Genomic DNA, 18,967 nt, shown 5'->3' on the forward strand with positions numbered 1-18,967 from the left:
AATGTAAATCAACTATACTTCAATAAAACTTTTTAAAACGTGTTTTAAAGCAATATGTTTGAGGCAATATTTAAAGTTCAAGACAAGAAGAGCAGGGACTGGGTATTCGAAAGTAATCTGATATTGGATTATTTCGATGCAGCTCAGAACCACCTCAATGGACAAGAACCTCCTGTGTTGTACTGGAAAATGCTTAATATGCTTTCTAGCAACGGATTTCAACTGCACAAAGCATTATCACATACGAACACCAATTAAAATGTTGCCTACACAGGCAGAAAGCAAACGCCCCCGAGTCTCTTTCCTAACGACATGGCCTTACACTGCCCTCACACCAACCTCACTGGGTAAGCATGGCAGGTACTGTATTAGACAATCATTAACAACAAGACTGACGGCCAGCAGGGATGGCAGGTCCGACCCAGCACTCACCGGTTTGGATAGTTACATAACTAACACCTAGAATTTCGGGCTTCCTCCCGCCCCCGGGCTGCGCTCATGTGGCGAGCCTCACGACCGGAAACAGCACCCAAGAGAACCGCGGCGGTTGACGAATCCGGGGAAGAGTTCCAGCGCGGGAAAGGGGGTGAGCGGTCACCGTGGACCTTACGTAAGGCGCCCAAGCGCGCGGCAGGAACTAGAGAGTGGCCGGCGGAAAGAGGTGGATCCCGATGGCCCTACGCCCCCTCTGATAGGCAGGAAGGATGACGAGCGCGTTTACAGGACGCCCTGCGGCAGTGGGAATGTGCGTCAGCTCTGCGCAATCTGGGAGGGAGAAGGGGCGTGTCTGGCGGCTCAGGGGGCCCGCCGATTGGCTGGAAGGCGCCGGCGCCGGGAAGGTCGGGCCCCGGGAAGGAGGGCGGTGCCGTCTGCCTGGTCCCAGAGGCGCACCGGCTTCGGTAAGATGTTTGTGGCAGCTCGGACAGGCCAGAGAACCTTGAGAAAGGTGGTCTCGGGATGCCGTCCAAAATCGGCGACAGCGACCGGAGTCCCGGCTCCTGCGCAGGGGCCTCCGCGGAACATCAGGTAATGAACAATGGGTTCGCCGCATTGGGGGTAGTTTTCCGCCCAGCCTTGCTGAGCAAAGGGACCGGGGTTATTTGGGGTGAAATAGGCGAGCCCGATGAGTTTCCCGGTCTCTGGAGAGAAAGGGTAGGTCTGCTGCCTTTGGGGCCGCGCGCATTCCCCGCCCGCCCCCCCGCCTCGGGCTGAGGCTCGCTGGCCTGTTCCGGATGCCCCGTCTGTTTGTAGTTCGTTGCCCTCGCGAGAGGAGGTGAATCATCCGCCTAGCGACTTTAGAAGCAGCTGATAAAGCAGCTCCGCGGAGGTGCCTTTGGGCTCTTCCGGGCCTACTTATGCTGCTCTCGGAAAGTTGTTAACTGCAGCGCCAGAGTTGCGAGTTGATGGGTTTGTGGGAGTTTGTTGCCTGGCGGTGAGCGTGCCCAATGGCCAGACTTGCTTTCTCAGTTTCTTGTTAACAGTTTTTGCCCCCGGCCTTTGGTGCTTGCTAAACTCAATTGAAGCCGGAATAGGGGACTTGTGGATTTTGTTTTCCGTGCTGTTGGAGCTTAGCGATCCTGTAACACCTTGAGCCAGAATCTGCCTTCACTTTTCCTGGTTGTTGGGTTTTTTTAGTTAGGTGATGGAGGTGGAGACATGAAGGATTCCATACTTAGACCGCGTAGTTTCCATTTATTAATGACATTTTAATACATTATGCTCGAAAATTAAAATTAACGTTTAACATGAATTCCAGTTGTAAACTGTACAGGGTGGAGAGAGAAGGCACAAATTTGGATTCGCTCCAGAACTTTTAGATTCAATAAATTTTTTAAATACCAACAAGCCAAATTAGTAGCTTATTTTATTTCTGCTGTTCTGCTTCATTTAGCAGAGTAACTATTACTAATTTTTATTGGTATACTACCACTTTAAAGCAAAGTGTATGAGTTTACTCAGAAAATGTTGTTAGTATTATTACTACCTTTAAAATTCACTGAACATATTTTTAAGGATTTTCAGGAACACATGACACCCTTAGTCTAAGAGATGAATCTACGGGATAAGTTCATTCATACAGTTCATGTATTTAATCCTTTTCCACAGTCATGCAGCATTTAGTTAACCATTTTCATTGACTTATCTTACATAACCTTTGGAAATAAACCCATCTAATTTTTATAAACAGCTTTAATTTTTCAAAAGCTTTTTCTTGTATTTTTGAAGCCATATTCTCAGGTATCCCCCTCATCTGCTGGCTGAGTGTTCTTCAACCATTCTTACCATTTTTTTTTTTTTTTTTGGTCTCACCCACAGCATATGGAAACTCCCAGGCCAGGAGTCAAATCCCAGCCAAAGCTGTGGCAACACTGGGTCCTTAACCCACGATGTGACAGTGGGAACTCGTTCTCAGCCATTCTTTAATCTGATTTTCTCTTCCCAGTCAAACTGAAGAGTGTCAGTGTTCTTTAAGAAATGTTACTTATATGTAAATCAAGTTTTATATAACTTGAACTTTCACCAGGCCACTCGATTATTCTTAAAAAATAACTTGAAGACCTGATTTATGAACTAGCACCCTCTTACTTGGAACTCTTCAATAACTTCTCATTGAGAATAAATTCCAAGTCAAGCATAATTTCTCCTGACCCATAATCCTCAACACAGTCCAGTTCCAACCTTCTCTAACATTATTCCACGATCCTCTACCCCAGCTTGCTCTACTACTGTTACACTATTAGTCTTTTTTTTTTTTTTTTTTTTTTTGTCTTTTTTTTGCTATTTCTTGGGCCGCTCCCGCGGCATATGGAGGTTCCCAGGCTAGGGGTCGAATCGGAGCTGTAGCCACCGGCCTACGCCAGAGGCACAGCAACTAGGGATCCGAGCCGCATCTGCAACCTACACCACAGTTCACGGTAACGCCGGATCGTTAACCCACTGAGCAAGGCCAGGGACCGAACCCGCAACCTCATGGTTCCTAGTGGGATTCGTTAACCACTGCGCCACGACGGGAACTCCACTATTAGTCTTTTTTAATGTCTGGATGTTGCACAGTTGTTTGCTTCGTACGTGGAATGCTTTGTATCTACCTGTCCTCCATCCATTTACATAAACACATATACATGTGTGTCTGTAAAAGCGAGAGAGATTATATGTATGTGCACATACATTTATTATGTACATAAATACCTTTTCCTCTTTTTGCATGGCTAACTCCTCCTTATCCATAAGTCTCAGCTGAAATATAACCCTGGGAGGACTTCCTAAACCATTCTGTCTAAAGGAGCTTCTGATTACATGTCTCCACACCCATTTCTGTTTTAGCACTCTTTTTGGATCCTCAGCTAGACTGTTATCTTCATGTTTGTGTTAATCACCTTGTATCCCTAGGGCCTAGCACAGAATAGGAGCTCACTAAGCACGTGAACTAATGCGTGAATAGTAATGTAATACTATTAGAGTTGTGCAATAATCTTATTAGAGTTAAAGGCTAAAAAAAATTTTTTTTTGTCTTCTTAAGGCAGTAATCTTATTAGAGTTAAAAACTAAAATTTTTTTTTTTTTTTTTTTTTGTCTTTTTAGGGCCGCACCCGTGGCATATGGAGGTTCCCAGGCTAGGGGTCTAATCAGAGCTGTAGCCGATGGCCTACACCACAGCCACAGCCACACCAGATCGAGCTACATCTTCAACCTACACCACAGCTCCGGGCAGCTGATTAAAGGCTAAAATATTTAGGTGAATAAGAACCTACTAAGCATTTGAATTTAGAAGTACCCTAAACAATTAACATTTTAATTATATTGACTTATGTTTTTACATATACACAATGAAATGCAGATTGGGAAGTAAAGGAAGACAGAGCAACAGTTCTCACAGGGCCACCAGATATCCATTTGGAGACCTGATTTCAAGTCTCATAGAGTAGATCCAAGAATAAGGAACCCCTGTGGATCCAGCTGGGAAAACAGCCAGGGTAGATGAGTTGAAAATTGGATGATGAATATTTTAACAAGCCTAGAGGAAAAATGTGTTGTAATACATGACTGTGGACTGAAAGCCAACCTCTGGGAGAGATGCCTTTTGTGCTAGAAACTTCTAACTGTAAGCTGTCTTTTTGTGGTCTTTATGGTCCTTAAGAAGCTTATTTTGGGGAGCTCCTGTCATGGCACAGCGAAAATGAATCCCTCTAGTATCTGTGAGGATGCAGGTTCAATCCCTGGCCTAAATGGATCAGGGATCTGGTGTTGCCATGAGTTGTGGTATAGGTTACAGTCATGGCTCAGATCCTGTGTTGCTGTGCCTGTGGTATAGACCGGCAGCTGTAGTTCCATTTCAACCCCTATCCTGGGAACTTCCACCTGTCTCAGGCGAAGCCCTAAAAAGCAAAAAAAAAAAAAAAAAAGCTTATTTTTGGAGTTCTCGTAGTACAGTGTGGTGTCATCACTGCAGCAGCTCAGGTCTCTGCCATCGTGTGGGTTCAATCCCCTGCCCAGGAAGCCAGGAAGTTCCACATGCCACGGGCGTGGCCAAAAAAAAGCTTATTTTTTTTCGTGTGTGTGTGTGTGTGTGTGTTTCAGGAATATTCTAAGGTTGCAGAGCCTTCTAATTTATGATTGTAACTTTACCATCTCATAATCTCTATATAGTTTATGTTTCCTCTTAGTTGTCACTGTTACTCAATCAGGTAATTTTTGTCTTTTTAGATACTTAGCTTCCTGTGGTATACTGATGAACAGAACTCTTCCACTGCATTCCTCATTTTTGCCTAAGGAGATGTATGCAAGAACCTTCTTCAGAATTGCTGCACCATTAATAAACAAAAGAAAAGAATATTCAGAGAGGAGAATTATAGGGTTTGTATATAATAATAGTTCTTCTAAGAGTATTTGTTCACAGTTTTCTATAGAATATAAGGCTTCTTTTTTTCTGGATTCTCTTCTTACAAACTAAGCTCTGATTTTCTAGCCCTTGCTGTTTTATAGATATTTGTTGAATGAATACAATTATATGGTAACTTTATAGGATAGATTTAAATCTTGACATATAAAGGAAGTAATTAGGACTTCCCTGGTGGCTCAGTGGGTTAAGGATTCGGCATTGTCACTGCTGTGGCAAGGGTTTGATCCCTGGCCCTGGAACTTGTGCATGACTCTGGGATGACCAGGAAAAAAAAAAGAAGAAGTAATTAAACTGCTTATGACTTGGATTTTTGTACACTGTTCTTTTTTATAGTGGCAATGTTACTGATATATTAGGCCAAATATGTTTGTATAGCTTCATTATATACACACAGACATAAGTAAATACATATAAACATGCTAAGAGGCCCCTATGATCTAGAGCAGAGGTTGGCAAACTTTTTCTATAAAGGGCCAATTAGTAAATTTGTCAGATTTGTGGACCATATGGTCTCTGTTGCAACTGCTCAATTTGGTCATTGTAGCCCCAAAGTAGCCGTAGACAATATGTAATAAATGGACATGACCGTGTTCTGATAAAACTTTTTTTTACAAAGCCAAGCATTGGACGATGTTAGGCCCCTCATCTAGGGGTATATACAACAGAGTATAGAGACTCTGCAGTTCCGCTAAACCAGAAATATAGCACAGCAGTCCTTCACACTCTACAAGAGGGTCTTAATTCCCACCAGACCGTTAAGTATTACATGAATTCTTCTAAAAGTGCATTTCATTTTTTTCAGTTGCTTTTTCCCTTTCTAATTTGTCTGTGGTAAAGGACTTCCAGCATACTAATAACATTTGTTGAACCCGCATCCAAAATCAAATCGGAATCCTCAGGGATACTGGTCAGGTTTGTTTCTGCGGAACCAGAATGGCAACTCCCCAAAAGTTTCTTTCTCATTTAAAATGAAGTGAATGTTCTCAATCCATGGGTAGCGGTCTTTGAGTAGTGATTCAGGAACTCAGGCTCCATCCACCTCGTGGCTTTTTTAATTTCTTAGTGTTCAGAGTGTCTTTAAAAGATACACCTGGTTCTTGGAGTTCCTGTTCTGGCTCAGTGGTTAACGAATCCGACTAGGAACGATGAGATTGTGGGTTCAATCCCTGGCCTGCTCAGTGGGTTAAAGATCCAGTGTTGTGAGCTGTGCTGTGGGTCGCAGACGCTGCTTGAATCCCGTGTTGCTGTGGCTCTGGCATAGGTTGGCAGCTGCAGCTCCGATTAGACCCCTAGCCAGGGAACCTCCATATGCCCGGAGCAGCCCTAGAAAAGACCAAAAAAAAAAAAAGAAAGAAAGAAAGATACACTTGGTTCTTAATCATTTGGGTCTGGAAGTGATACAGTGCTTACTCTCAGGTATTATTGGCAAGAACTAGTCTTGTGACAGTTATCTTAATACAAGGTGGGGGGGTCTGTGAATTGTAGCCTCCTGGTGGCTAGCAATTTCACCACAAAGCAGACCTAAATACTTGGGTAGGTAGACATCTTTGCCTCAGCTGTTATCTGTTAAAAAGAAATGCCGGAGTTCCCGTCATGGCGCAGTGGTTAACGAATCCGATTAGGAACCATGAGGTTGCGGGTTCGGTCCCTGCCCTTGCTCAGTGGGTTAACGATCCGGCATTGCCGTGAGCTGTGGTGTAGGTTGCAGACGCGGCTCGGATCCCTAGTTGCTGTGGCTGTGGTGTAGGCCAGTGGCTACAGCTCCGATTCGACCCCTAGTCTGGGAACCTCCATATGCTGCGGGAGTGGCCCAAGAAATAGCAACAACAAAAAAGACAAAAAGACAAAAAAAAAAAAAAAGAAAAGAAATGCCAATAAAAAGGAGAAATCAAATAGTGAATTGGTCCTACTTTACTTTTGAATCACTAATAATATCCTCCTTTTACTGTGTACTTGCTATGTGACAGCACTGATGGCTGCTCTGTATTTGTTTCATTTAGTTATCACAATAGACACAATAGACATGTGAATAGGTATTATTCCCATTTTAGAGATGAAGAAACTGAAGCTCAGAGAGATGATGTATGTTGTGTTGTGACTCTAAAGCTTATTTTTCCCACCATATTTACTCAATGCTTACTTGCTTCCTTATTTCTCATACCAAAATAATTTTTATTACAAATTACTCTTATCTCATGATCTTCATCTTCCCCCATATTTGACATAAACACATAGCGATCATTTATTTAGTGCTTAGTAAGCATTATGCCAAAGCTATTTTCAGTTAACCCTTGAAAGAACCCTATAGAGGTGTTTTTCAATTATGGATGAAGGAAACGAAATTGAAAGGTTAAGCAGCCTACTCAGGGTCACATGACTTACTATGTTTTAGAGGTGTGGGTTTTTGGGTTTTTTTGGCCGCACCTGCAGTGTGTGGAAGTTCTTGGGTGGCACAGCAGCAACCCCAGTCCCTGGGCCACAAGGAAGCACCTAGAGTTGATACTTGAACACAGTCCTTTCTGATTACAAAATCCATCCCCTTGACTGCTATACTCTATTACTTTCTCAGTCATTGTGGACTATTGTTATGGCAGTTAGCTTCCAGACCACAAGGTTTCATACTTTTTCACCGGATTTATTTTGGCATTTACTTCCAAGTGTCTGAGAACATGCAGAGGGTAGGTTTATTTCCCCTTTCTCTCTTTTTTTTTTTTTTTTTTTTTGGTCTTTTTGCTATTTCTTGGGCCACTCCCACGACATATGGAGGTTCCCAGGCTAGGGGTCGAATTGGAGCTGTAGCTGCCAGCCTACACCACAGCCACAGCAACTCGGGATCCGAGCCTCCTCTGCAACCTACACCACAGCTCACGGCAATGCCGGATCCTTAACCCACTGAGCAAGGCCAGGGATGGAACCGGCAACCTCATGGTCCCTAGTCAGATTCGTTAACCACTGCGCCACGATGGGAACTCCTATTTCCCCTTTCTATAATGAATCATAAAGGCCAGTTTAACCATAAGAATGTATATATGTATGTGTGACTGGGTCACCTTGCTATACAGTAGAAAATTGACAGAACACTGTAAACCAGCTATAATGGAAAAAAAAATTTTTTTTAAAGTTCATTTCAACCATATTTAAATACTCATTCTGTCATCTTCTAAAAATACCCTTTTTAAGTTTAGATTGTGATTTTTTTTATTATATCATTTTGAGGTAAATTAAGTTTTAACAGTATTGTGTCTTTATAACCAAGAATAATATATGTCTGCCTCTCATTATTTGTCTTTTATATGTATCCACAGTTTTGTTTTATTTGTTTGTTTTGTCCTTTTTTTTTTTTTTTGTCTTTTTTTTTTTAGGGCCACACCTGAGGCATATGGAAGTTCCCAGGCTAGGGTCAAATCGGAGCTGAAGCCACAGTAATGCAGATCCGACCTGTATGTGTGACTTACACCACAGCTTACGGCAATGCTGGATCCTTAACTCACCGAGTGAGGCCAGGGATCAAACCTCCTCTTGGATGCTAGTTGGTTCGTCAACCGCTGAGCCATGACAGGAACTCCATATCCACAGTATTTTTATTGTTTGGTTTTACATTTAAACCCTGAAGGTTTTTTGTTGAATTTATTTCCAGGTATTTTGCATTTTTGTGCTGCCATTTTCTACTTGCTATTGTTAGTATAGAGATGTTATTCATTTTTATGTATTCCATAATAGGCTATCTAGCTGAATTTGATTCTCTTGTGAATTGATTGATAGTCATATCACCTGCCAATTTATAGTTTTGCCTAATTCTTTTCTATACATGTGCCTCATATTTCATGTTGTGATTTAATTACTTTGACTAATACTTTCAGAAGAATATTAAATAATGGTGGTGGTCAACATCTTTGTTATCTTTTTGTGGGGGGGACCCTGGCCCGTGGCATTCGGAAGTTCCCTGAGCAGGGTTCAGACCTCTACCACAGCAGTGACCCAAGCCACAGCAGTGACACACCAGATCTCTAACCTGCTAGGCCACCAGGGAATTCTTATTTCTGAAAGGAATGCTTCTGCCATTTTACTATCTCTGGAAGGAATCATATAATGTTTTTGTTTTGGCTAATTAATATGGTATAATAGGGAGTTCCCGTCGTGGCTCAGTGGTTAACGAATCCAACTAGGAACCATGAGGTTGCGGGTTTGATTCCTGGCCTTGCTCAATGGGTTAAGGATCCAGCGTTGCCGTGAGCTGTGGTGTAGGTTGCAGATTCAGCTCAGATCCTGAGTTGCTGTGGCTCTGGCGTAGGCTGGCGGCTACAGCTCCGATTAGACCCCATGCCTGGGAACCTCCATATGCCGTGGGAGCAGCCCAAGAAATGGAAAAAAGACCAAAAAAAAAAGTTATAATAATGTAATTCTTAGTATTAAACCATTTATACATCCTTATATGAGTTGCATTTGATTGTTGTATTTTTTACAAAATATATTGCTGGATTATATTTGCTGGTATTTTCCTTAAGTTTTTCATTATTACTCAGAGGTGATATGGGTCCATATATATATGTATATATATATGTATATATGTATATATACACACATGTAATATTTATATATTTTTTTGACTATGCCCACGGCATGCAGAAGTTCTGGGGCTAGGGATCAAACTCCAACCATACCAGCGACCCATGGCACTGCAGTGACAATGCTGAATCCTTAACCCACTGAGCCCCCAGGGAATTCCTGTAGACTCTGAGTTTGGGGTTGGCAGGATGTTAAGGTGGCTCATAAAAAGAATGAAAGTTTTCCTTTTTTTGTGTGTGTTACAATTTTTTTTTCTTATTTATAAGGTTGTTACAAATTTGTATAAAAATTTAATGATATAGAAATGTATATGTACTAAAAGAGTCTATTTTTACTTTTTCCTAAATTAACAACTGGTAACTGTTTGCTCTGTATTTGACATTTTAAAATTTATTTTCATTATAGACAGTCTGTGAACATAGTAATTATTTTCAAGGAAAAAATCAGATGTTTAAAATTGAGGAAAAATAATATACACTTTAAATTTTTCTCAAATAGACACAGAATCTTACATATCCTGTTTGCGCTAAGGTGCCTTTTCTCATGCACAATGTATTGTAAACCTCTTTTCTCCAAAGTATACAGTTAACCCTGGAAAAATGAGGGGTGGGGATGGGGTTAGGGGCTCAGACCCCTACGCAGTAAAAAAATTTGCATATGGCTACTCTGTCTCAAAGACAAAGGAATTAACAAATGACTCACTCAAAGCAGGAAGCTAAAACAATTTGGATAAAATAAACACTTACAGCCTAGCTGTGTTGATTCCATGTGTTGTGATCTCCAATTGAACACAAACTTCCCTGTCCATACCCGCCCCTGCACTTAATCTAAAGATCTCTAAATGAGGAGTTCTCTAATGGCTCAACAGGTTAAGGATCAGGCATTGTCACTGCAGTGACTCAGGTTACCCCTGTGGCTTGGATTCCATCCCAGGCCCAGGAACTTCCACATGCAACAGGTGTGGCCCCAAAAAAGGGAAAAAACAGATCTGTAAGATGAAAATACAAGTACTTTTTTTTTTTAATTTTTTTTTGCTTTTTTAGTGCTGCACCTGTGGCATATGGAAGTTCCCAGGCTAGGAGTTGAATTGGAGCTGCAGCTGCCAGCCTATGCCACAGCCACAGCAATGCTGGATCCAAGCCACATCTGTGACCTACACTACAGCTCAGGTCAACAAAGGATCCTTAACACTGAGTGAAGCCAGGTATCAAACCTGCATCCTCATGAGTACTAGTTGGGTTCTTAACCTGCTAAGCCACAATGGGAACTCCAAGTACTATATATATATATATTTTTTTTTTTTTTTTTTTTTCCCACTGTACAGCAAGGGGGTCAGGTTATCCTTACATGTTTACATTACAATTACAGTTAGTACTATATTTTTTGAAAAAAATTTTTGTGTAAGTGGGACCCACAGAGTCCAAACTTGGATGTTTGATCTTAATCCCTTGAAATAACTGAATAGAGCTCTACAGTATGAGTGCATCATAATTCATCAACCAGGAGTTCCCTGTGGTTCAGCATGTTAAGGATGTAGCATTGTCACTACTGTGGCTAAGGTCACTGCTGTGGATCAGGTTTGATTTCTGGCCCAGGAACAAAAAGGAAAAAAAATTCAATAACCATTTATTATATTAAGCAATTAATGTTTATCAAGTAATAAACATTTGAGTTGCTTCTGATTTTTTTCTTTCAAACTCTCAATTTGTAAATGCTGGTCACTATTTAAAATTTTAAAAACCACATCTGCAAGCCAGATCCAATCTGGCTACCACATTTTCACCTCTGCTATACGCATATGTTTAGCTCCCTTTTATTTTCTGTGTTGCTTTGAAGACATTCATCCCAGAATGTGGTTCAATATGTGTGCCAAATGCTTTATTGCCTTATACGTAATAGGTTTATTACTGTTCAATTTAAAGTGGATGTACCATATAACTGTATAAGTAGGTGCAGCTAACACCTTTCCTTCTTTTAAAAAAAGATATTCTATGCAGGAAATGTATGACGTAGTATCGGGAATGGAAGATTACAAGCATTTTGTGCCTTGGTGCAAAAAATCAGATGTAATATCAAGGAGATCTGGATACTGCAAAACACGATTAGAAATTGGGTTTCCACCCGTATTGGAGCGCTATACGTCAGTAGTAACCTTGGTGAAACCACATTTGGTAAAGGTAATGGTTTTGTTTTTTGTCGTTTTTAAATATTCCTCAAATATTGATTATATCAAATGGGTTAAAGTATAATAGCAGTGGGGGTTCTCACTGTGGCTCAGTGGGTTAAGAATCCAACTGCATGGTTAACGAATCCGACTAGGAACCATGAGGTTGCGGGTTCGGTCCCTGCCCTTGCTCAGTGGGTTAACGATCCGGCGTTGCCGTGAGCTGTGGTGTAGGTTGCAGACGCGGCTCGGATCCCGCGTTGCTGTGGCTCTGGCGTAGGCCGGTGGCTACAGCTCCGATTCAACCCCTAGCCTGGGAACCTCCATATGCCGTGGGAGCGGCCCAAGAAATAGCAGCAACAACAACAACAACAAAAAAGAATCCAACTGCAGTGTCTTGGGTCACTGTGGAGACCTAGGTTCAATCCCCAACCAGGTGCAGTGGGTTAAACATGAGCACTGAAGAGATTAAAGGTTAGAAAGCAGTGGGTCAGGCCCAGACTTTCAGGAAAACTGCAACCATGGAGGCCTCTAGAAATAAAGAATATGGAGTTTCTACTGTGGCTCAGTGGGTTAAGGACCTGATATAGTCTCCACGAGGACGTGGGTTTGATCCCTGATCTTGATCATTGGGTTAAGGATCCAGTGTTGCTGAAAGCTGTAGTGTAGGAGGCAGATGTAGCTTGGATCTGGTGTCGCTGTGGCTATGGCGTAGGCCTCGGCCTGCAGCTGAAGCTCCAATTCACTCCTGTCCTGGGAACTTCCATATGCCACAGGTACAGCCTTAACAAGAAAAGAGAATAGTAAGAGAAAAGGGAGACTAAACGTGATTGATAGAAGGTCTTTGGGGAGGAAAGAAGAATTAGAATTGTGCTAGGAAGAGCTCTCTAGTGGCACAGCAGATTAAGGATTCAGTGTTGTCACTATAGTGGCTTGGGTCACTGCTGTGCTTGGGTTTGATACCTGGCCTGGAGCTTCCACATGCTACAGGCATGGCCAAAAAAAAAGGAGTTGTGCTAGGGATCTGTGCCAGATACATTACAAATGTTTTAGCCATCTCATAGTGATGAAATAAAACAGGCATTATACCCATTTTACAGATTAAGGAAATATGGTACATGGGATTAACTTGTTCAGGATCATTTATAAGTGCCAGAGCAGCAAATAAACTTCCAGATAGTCACTCCATGTTTTGCTGTGGGATGAGAGGTGAGATGGGATGAGAGAACTCTTAGGTAGCACAGTGAGTGAAAGAGAAAACAAATAGCAGTCTTGGGGATTCCAGGAGAAAGGAAAATGGCTCATATTGGCAATAGATCACTTCCTAGTACAAAGTTAACAATGAGGTATTTTTATCACCTGTGCTCTTTCCTATAAAAAATACTTACTTTTCAAATAAATCATCCTCAATTATAGATTCTAGACAATCAAAATTGTATTTTACTGTGGTTTTATTCTTTTCATTTTGTTCTAGGCATCCTGTACAGATGGGAAGCTCTTTAATCACTTAGAGACTGTTTGGCGTTTTAGCCCAGGTCTTCCTGGCTACCCAAGAACTTGTACTTTGGATTTTTCAGTAAGTTCCTTATTAAGCCTTTATTTGTTCCAAATAGCAGATAAAGTTGGTAAAGAAGGAGTAATCCATTTTTATTAGAACCCAGATGTCATAAGTAATAACCTCTATGCATAGCAATTACTGAAAGACTTTTTTTTTGTTTTGTTTTGTTTTGTTTTTTAGGGCCATACCTGAGGCATATGGAAGTTTCCAGGCTAGGGGTCGAATTGGAGGTATGGCTGCCAGCCTAGGCCACAGCAACATGGGATCCGAGCCACACCTGCAACCTACACCACAGTTCACGACAATACCAGATCCCCAATCCACCGAGCAAGGCCAGGGATCAAACTTGCAAAAGAGTTTTTTTTAAATCTCAAACTTCTGAGTATTGAATACCTTTTTCTGCACTGACTTTATAAGAAAAGATGCTAATGATTTTTGATCTTTTCCTATTTTTTTTTTTTTTTTTAATTTTTACTTTTCGTCTTTTTTTGTCTTTTCTAGGGCCGCACCCACGGTGTATGGAGGTTCCCAGGCTAGGGGTCGAATCGGAGCTGCAGCTACCGGCCTACACAAGAACCACAGCAATGCCAGATCCGAGCCACGTCTGCGACCTACACCACAGCTCACAGCAATGCTGGATCCTTAACCCAATGAGCAAGACCAGGGATTGAACCTGCAACCTCATGGTCCCTAGACAGATCGTTAACCACTGAGCCACAAGGGAACTACCTATTCTATTTCTTGAAACCTTGAATAACCATTTCTCCTCTATTTTCTAATTTTTACAAGTCCATAGATTATAAGACACATGCTGTTACTACTACTAGTTTTTTTTTTTTTTTTAATGGCTGCACCCACAGTATATGGAAATTCCCAGGCTGGGGGTTGAATGGGAGCTTCAGCTACTGGCCTACACCACAGGCAGAGCAATGCCAGATCCGAGCCATGTCTGCAACCTACACCGTAGCTCATGGCAACACCAGGCACTTAACCCACTGAGCAAGGCCAGGGATTGAACCCGCATCCTCATGGATGCTAGTCGGGTTTGTTAACCTGCTGAGCCACAACTGGAACTTCATACTAGCTTAGTAACAGTTTAACACCTAGTGAAATCTAGGCATTGATCTGCATCTTATGATTTGCAGACATACAGTGCAAAGAAAAAAATATTTTTAAATCTAAGGACTATGGTATTTTCTTGTTCATGTCACCTTAGCTGTAGAAAACTTAAAGCCATGTGTGTGGCCTTTTCTTTATCATAACATATGAGTTCTTCCCTATGTTTACATGTAAGTTGTTCCTTGTGTTTGCAACTCAGGCTTACATTTTAAGAAATTATAATTTTGAGTAAATTACTGAATGCTGTTCTCAGCTTTCATTTGGAAATTAGTGGACGTTAATGGGACAGGTGGGGAAATTTGAATGAGGCTTCTATAAATTAGATGATAGCATTATTGTATAGTAATATTAACTCCCTTTGTTAATTTCCTAGTTTTAATTGCACTGTGGTTATATAAGACATTGAAGATAAGAGAATCTGAGTACTGAACACATGAGAAATCTTGGTACTATTTTTGTAACTTTTTTCTAAATCAAATTATTTTAATAAAAAATTAAAACTTTTAGTTTCCATTGTGGCTCAGTGGTAACGAATCCGACTAGGAACTATGAGTTTGCAGGTTTGATCCCTGTCCTTGCTCAATGGGTTAAGGATCTGGCATTGCTGTGAGCTGTGGTGTAGGTCACAAATGCTGCTCAAATCCTGCATTGCTGTGGCTGTGTCGTAGGCCAGCAGCTGTGGTTCCAATTGGACCCCTAAGCCGGGAACCTCCATATGCCACGGGTGTGGCCCTAAAAAAAAAAAAAAATTAAAACTTTTAAAAGTTAGTGAATATTTGATCCTTAAAATATTTCTTAAACTGGTTGCCTTGAATTCTGTCTTGAGGGGACATAAATCAAATTCTAAACTACTGTCTACTTTAAGACTGAACCACCTTCACCATCTGTTTTGTGGCTCAGTCTCATCTTTCTGTTGCTACTTCTCATGGGAATACCTCATCATAAGGGTCACTTCCCTTCCTTCTTTCCTTTTGGGAGGTAAGTAGCTCTTAAGGAGGCAGATTAATAAGAAGCCAGAGTGAGAGTTCCCTGGTGGCACAGCATGTTAAGGATCCAGCATTGTCACTGCATTAGCTCGGGTCAGTGCTGTGTCATGGATTTGATCCCTGGTCCAGGAACTGCCAAGGTGTGGCCAAAAAAAAAAGGCCAGAATGACTAGAGTGATAAACATGGTATTTGGCAAAGCTTTTTTCCAGTTTTCTTTAATAAAAGCAGGCTCCTTTCCCTGAAATGAGATTCATTGGCCTTGTTTACTTAAGCATAAGTAGCTTAAGTAACTTGTGGGGAGTTCCCGTTGTGGCAAAGTGGAAAGAATCCAACTAGTACCCATGAGGGTGCGAGTTTGATCCCTGGCCTTGCTCAGTGAGTGGGTCAGCAGTCAGGTGTTGCCGTGACCTGTGGTGTAGGTCGCAGAGGCGGTTCAGATCCTGCGTTGCTGTGGCTGTGGTGTAGGCCAGCGGCTACAGCTCCTATTAGACCCCTAGCCTGGGAACCTCCATATGCCTCAGGTGCAGCCCTTAAAAAAAAAGACAAATAAATAAATAAATAGACCCATATAGCTCTGCCTTCAGTACTGGTCAAGAAGCCCATTTCATAGTGTGAACACACCACCCTAAGTAGAAATTTAGTAAAAGAAAGATACTTCTAGGAGTTCCTGTCATGGCGCAGTGGTTAACGAATCCGACTAGGAACCATGAGGTTTCAGGTTCAATCCCTGGCCTTGCTCAGTAGGTTAAGGAACCGGCGTTGCCGTAAACTGTGGTGTAGGTTGCAGATGCGGCTTGGATCTCAAGTTGCTGTGGCTCTGGCGTTGACCGGCGGCTACAGCTCCGATTAGATCCCTAGCCTGGGAACCTCCACATGCTGAGGGAGCAGCCCTAGAAAAGGCAAAAAGACAGAAAAGAAATATATTTCTAAAATAATTATTAATATTTTCCCACAGATTTCTTTTGAATTTCGATCACTTCTGCACTCTCAGCTTGCCACATTGTTTTTTGATGAAGTTGTGAAGCAGATGGTAGCTGCTTTTGAAAGAAGAGCATGTAAACTGTATGGTCCAGAAACAAGTATACCTCGGGAATTAATGCTTCATGAAGTTCATCACACATAAGAGAAAAGGAAATGGTTGCCTACTTGTAACTAGTTTATTCACTTTTAGGAAGTGCTTTCATCATTTTGCTTTCAGAAGGCAGAAAGCATTTGTCAAACACAGCTTTGATTATAAACCTGTACTTTGCACTTGGAATATGGAACCACATGTACATAGAATTCAATCAAGTGTAATTCAGAATAATGTGTATATTAGCATATTTACAGTAATGGGATGTCATCGCTATTGTTAGAATACTGACATCACTTTTCTGAGCAGAAATTGAAACTGTAAATTTAACCTTTTAATTATCACCTCACTTGAAAAGGTTGGTTGAGATACTCACGCAGCATGTATTATATTAACCATGTCATGTTTAAGTTATTAAATTCAGATTATTTATAACTTATTATCTTAGGGCCTGCCTCATGTCTTCTAGGGTATTTGAGTAATCATCCTATATTTAAAGTTAAAACTTTGACTTAAAAAACACTGTTAATGAAAGTTCCCTAGCGCTTTTCTTATTTTCAAATTGGTCTTATGGGTAGTAGTAGAGAATTCCATGCTGTCCTGAGGCTAGCTTCCAGGTAAACAGTGATTTTTTTTTTCTTTTTTTCTTTCTTTCTTGGTGAGTGGTCCAGAGTTTTAAGCTACTTTTCTCAAAGTTTCAACCCTTTCCCAGGTACTTTGACTACTATTTCAGTAATGTTGATTGTGTGTCAAGTTTTGTCTACAGCAGTGGGCAATAGATGAAGCAAGTCGGTTGATATGTCTCCAACACCATGCATTCTGATTTTCTATTTATTGTGTATACTCACTTTCAATAATGTATTTCCAACTGATATTTTTGTAAACAAATCAGTGTAAGGACTGAAGTGGTAACTTAATAAAGTTAATTTGTTTATTTTTTGTACAGTTATTTTGGTTATTGAAGTATTCCTGTATTGTCTAAATATACATGTACAATTGACATAGTAAAGTTTAATTATTGCATTTTATGTCTTAAAATACTTTCACAGAAAACAAATCTGGGCAAAACTCAGTCTTCTTTTCATCAGTATTGATCTCCCTTCACTCCATACTCAACAACTCTCTTGCATTAATTACCCCTTCCCTTGTCTCTTCAGACCTACAAGGGACCTCAGTAGTTAGTTCCCTACATAAATGCATGTTTGCATCAGTTTGTTCAATAAATTTGTTTTGAGTAGCTGCTTTCTGCACTTTGTATAGACAGTGTGTATACAGTGGTCAAGGATTCATTCTCACATGGAGCTTGGTTGTGCCTTCACGCAGGTGAGAGTATTTTTCCACTTACAAATATGGTATCTTCCCCAGAGCATAAGTAGTTCATATATAATTATGTACATTTTCTTTTTTTTCTTTTTTTTGTCTTTTTGCCTTTTCTAGGGCCACTCCCTCGGCATACGGAGGTTCCCAGGCTAGGGGTTTAATTGGAGCTGTAGCCGCCAGCCTATGCCAGAGCCACAGCAATGCCAGATCCGAGCTGCATCTGCAAAGTACACCACAGCTCACGGCAACGCCAGGTCCTTAACCCACTGAGCAAGGCCAGGGATCAAACCCGCAACCCCATGGTTCCTAGTTGGATTCGTTAACCACTGCGCCACAATGGGAACTCTAACTCCTACATTTTCAATATAACACATTTTTTTGTAAGTGGAGAAAGATCCAGATACCTTCTTTTTTCACTATATGGTACTACTTTTAATGGAAATAAGAACTTGTACTTTAGCACTAATCTTAGAAATTCCATAAGTAACTTATTAGTTGGACCTAACTGGACTGATACTATGATAGTATGTAGATGGGTTTGTTTTTTTGGATTTTTTTGCTTTTTAGGGCCACATCCTCAGCTCAGGGAAGTTCCCAGGCTAGGGGTCGAATCAGAGCTACAGCTGCCAGCTTACTCCATGACCACAGCAATGCTAGATCCGAGCTCCTTCTGCAACCTACACCACGGCTAAAAGTAACACCGGATCCTTAACCCACTGAGCAGGGCCAGGGATCGAACTTGCTTTCTCATGGATACAGGTCGGATTCGTTTGCACTGAGCCACAATGGAAACTCCGTGTAGATGGTATTTTGGTGAGAGAACCCAGGAATATCCCAATATTGCCTTGATCTGAACATCCCTTTAACCCATGAGGTTCCCCAAGTATAGTCAGAACACAAGTCTTGATGAGTGATAGGGATGACCTAGGCATTGTAGCTCCAATATCTATGCGCCTGTGTTTGTTCTAAGACTATGACCTGTGTACTTAAAATTTGGCATCTCTGCTTTATGTATCACGAAAGGGGAAACACCACCTTTATAAAACTTAAGTCAAAGTGGCATCTGGTTAGTGGAATCTCAGTGGAAGACTGACGAGATAGGACTTGCTAGATAAGATTTTTATCTCTGTGGAAAGAAACTTAGAAGAGAAACTTCCTCCCTCCCTTGGTTTTTGCCTGATTGCGTGGGGACGTGAAATTTGCGTGATTCCAAAAGCAATTTGGAACTCTAACTTTAAGAACTGAATGGACCACTAATGGTTATGTGCAATAACTGACCTG

At 41.3% G+C, this 18,967-nt stretch overlaps 1 protein-coding gene across 1 annotated transcript; it reads left to right on the forward strand.

Annotated features, from left to right (window-relative positions):
* Positions 1–835: 835 nt before the first annotated feature.
* On the forward strand, positions 836–17,315 carry COQ10B (coenzyme Q10B). The gene is made up of 5 exons (XM_001928774.6): positions 836–1,026; positions 4,705–4,854; positions 11,451–11,643; positions 13,105–13,206; positions 16,250–17,315. The coding sequence occupies exons 1-5, from the start codon at positions 905–907 to the stop codon at positions 16,415–16,417; spliced, it is 735 nt and encodes a 244-aa protein (XP_001928809.2). The 5' UTR covers positions 836–904; the 3' UTR covers positions 16,418–17,315.
* The last annotated feature ends 1,652 nt before the right edge of the window (positions 17,316–18,967 follow it).

Source organism: Sus scrofa, chromosome 15, assembly GCF_054392235.1.
Source record: "Sus scrofa isolate SSC_HxYL_T2T_F1_AM1 chromosome 15, Sscrofa_HxYL_maternal_Yorkshire_Landrace_v2.0, whole genome shotgun sequence".
NCBI lineage: Eukaryota > Metazoa > Chordata > Mammalia > Artiodactyla > Suidae > Sus > Sus scrofa.

Excerpts from the sequence above, each read along its gene's own strand:
- COQ10B (XM_001928774.6), top strand. The coding sequence starts at position 905 with ATGTTTGTGGCAGCTCGGACAGGCCAGAGAACCTTGAGAAAGGTGGTC. Across the intron at positions 1,027-4,704 it reads GGGCCTCCGCGGAACATCAG|ATACTTAGCTTCCTGTGGTA; the intron begins GTAATGAACAAT and ends TTGTCTTTTTAG. Across the intron at positions 13,207-16,249 it reads CTTGTACTTTGGATTTTTCA|ATTTCTTTTGAATTTCGATC; the intron begins GTAAGTTCCTTA and ends ATTTTCCCACAG.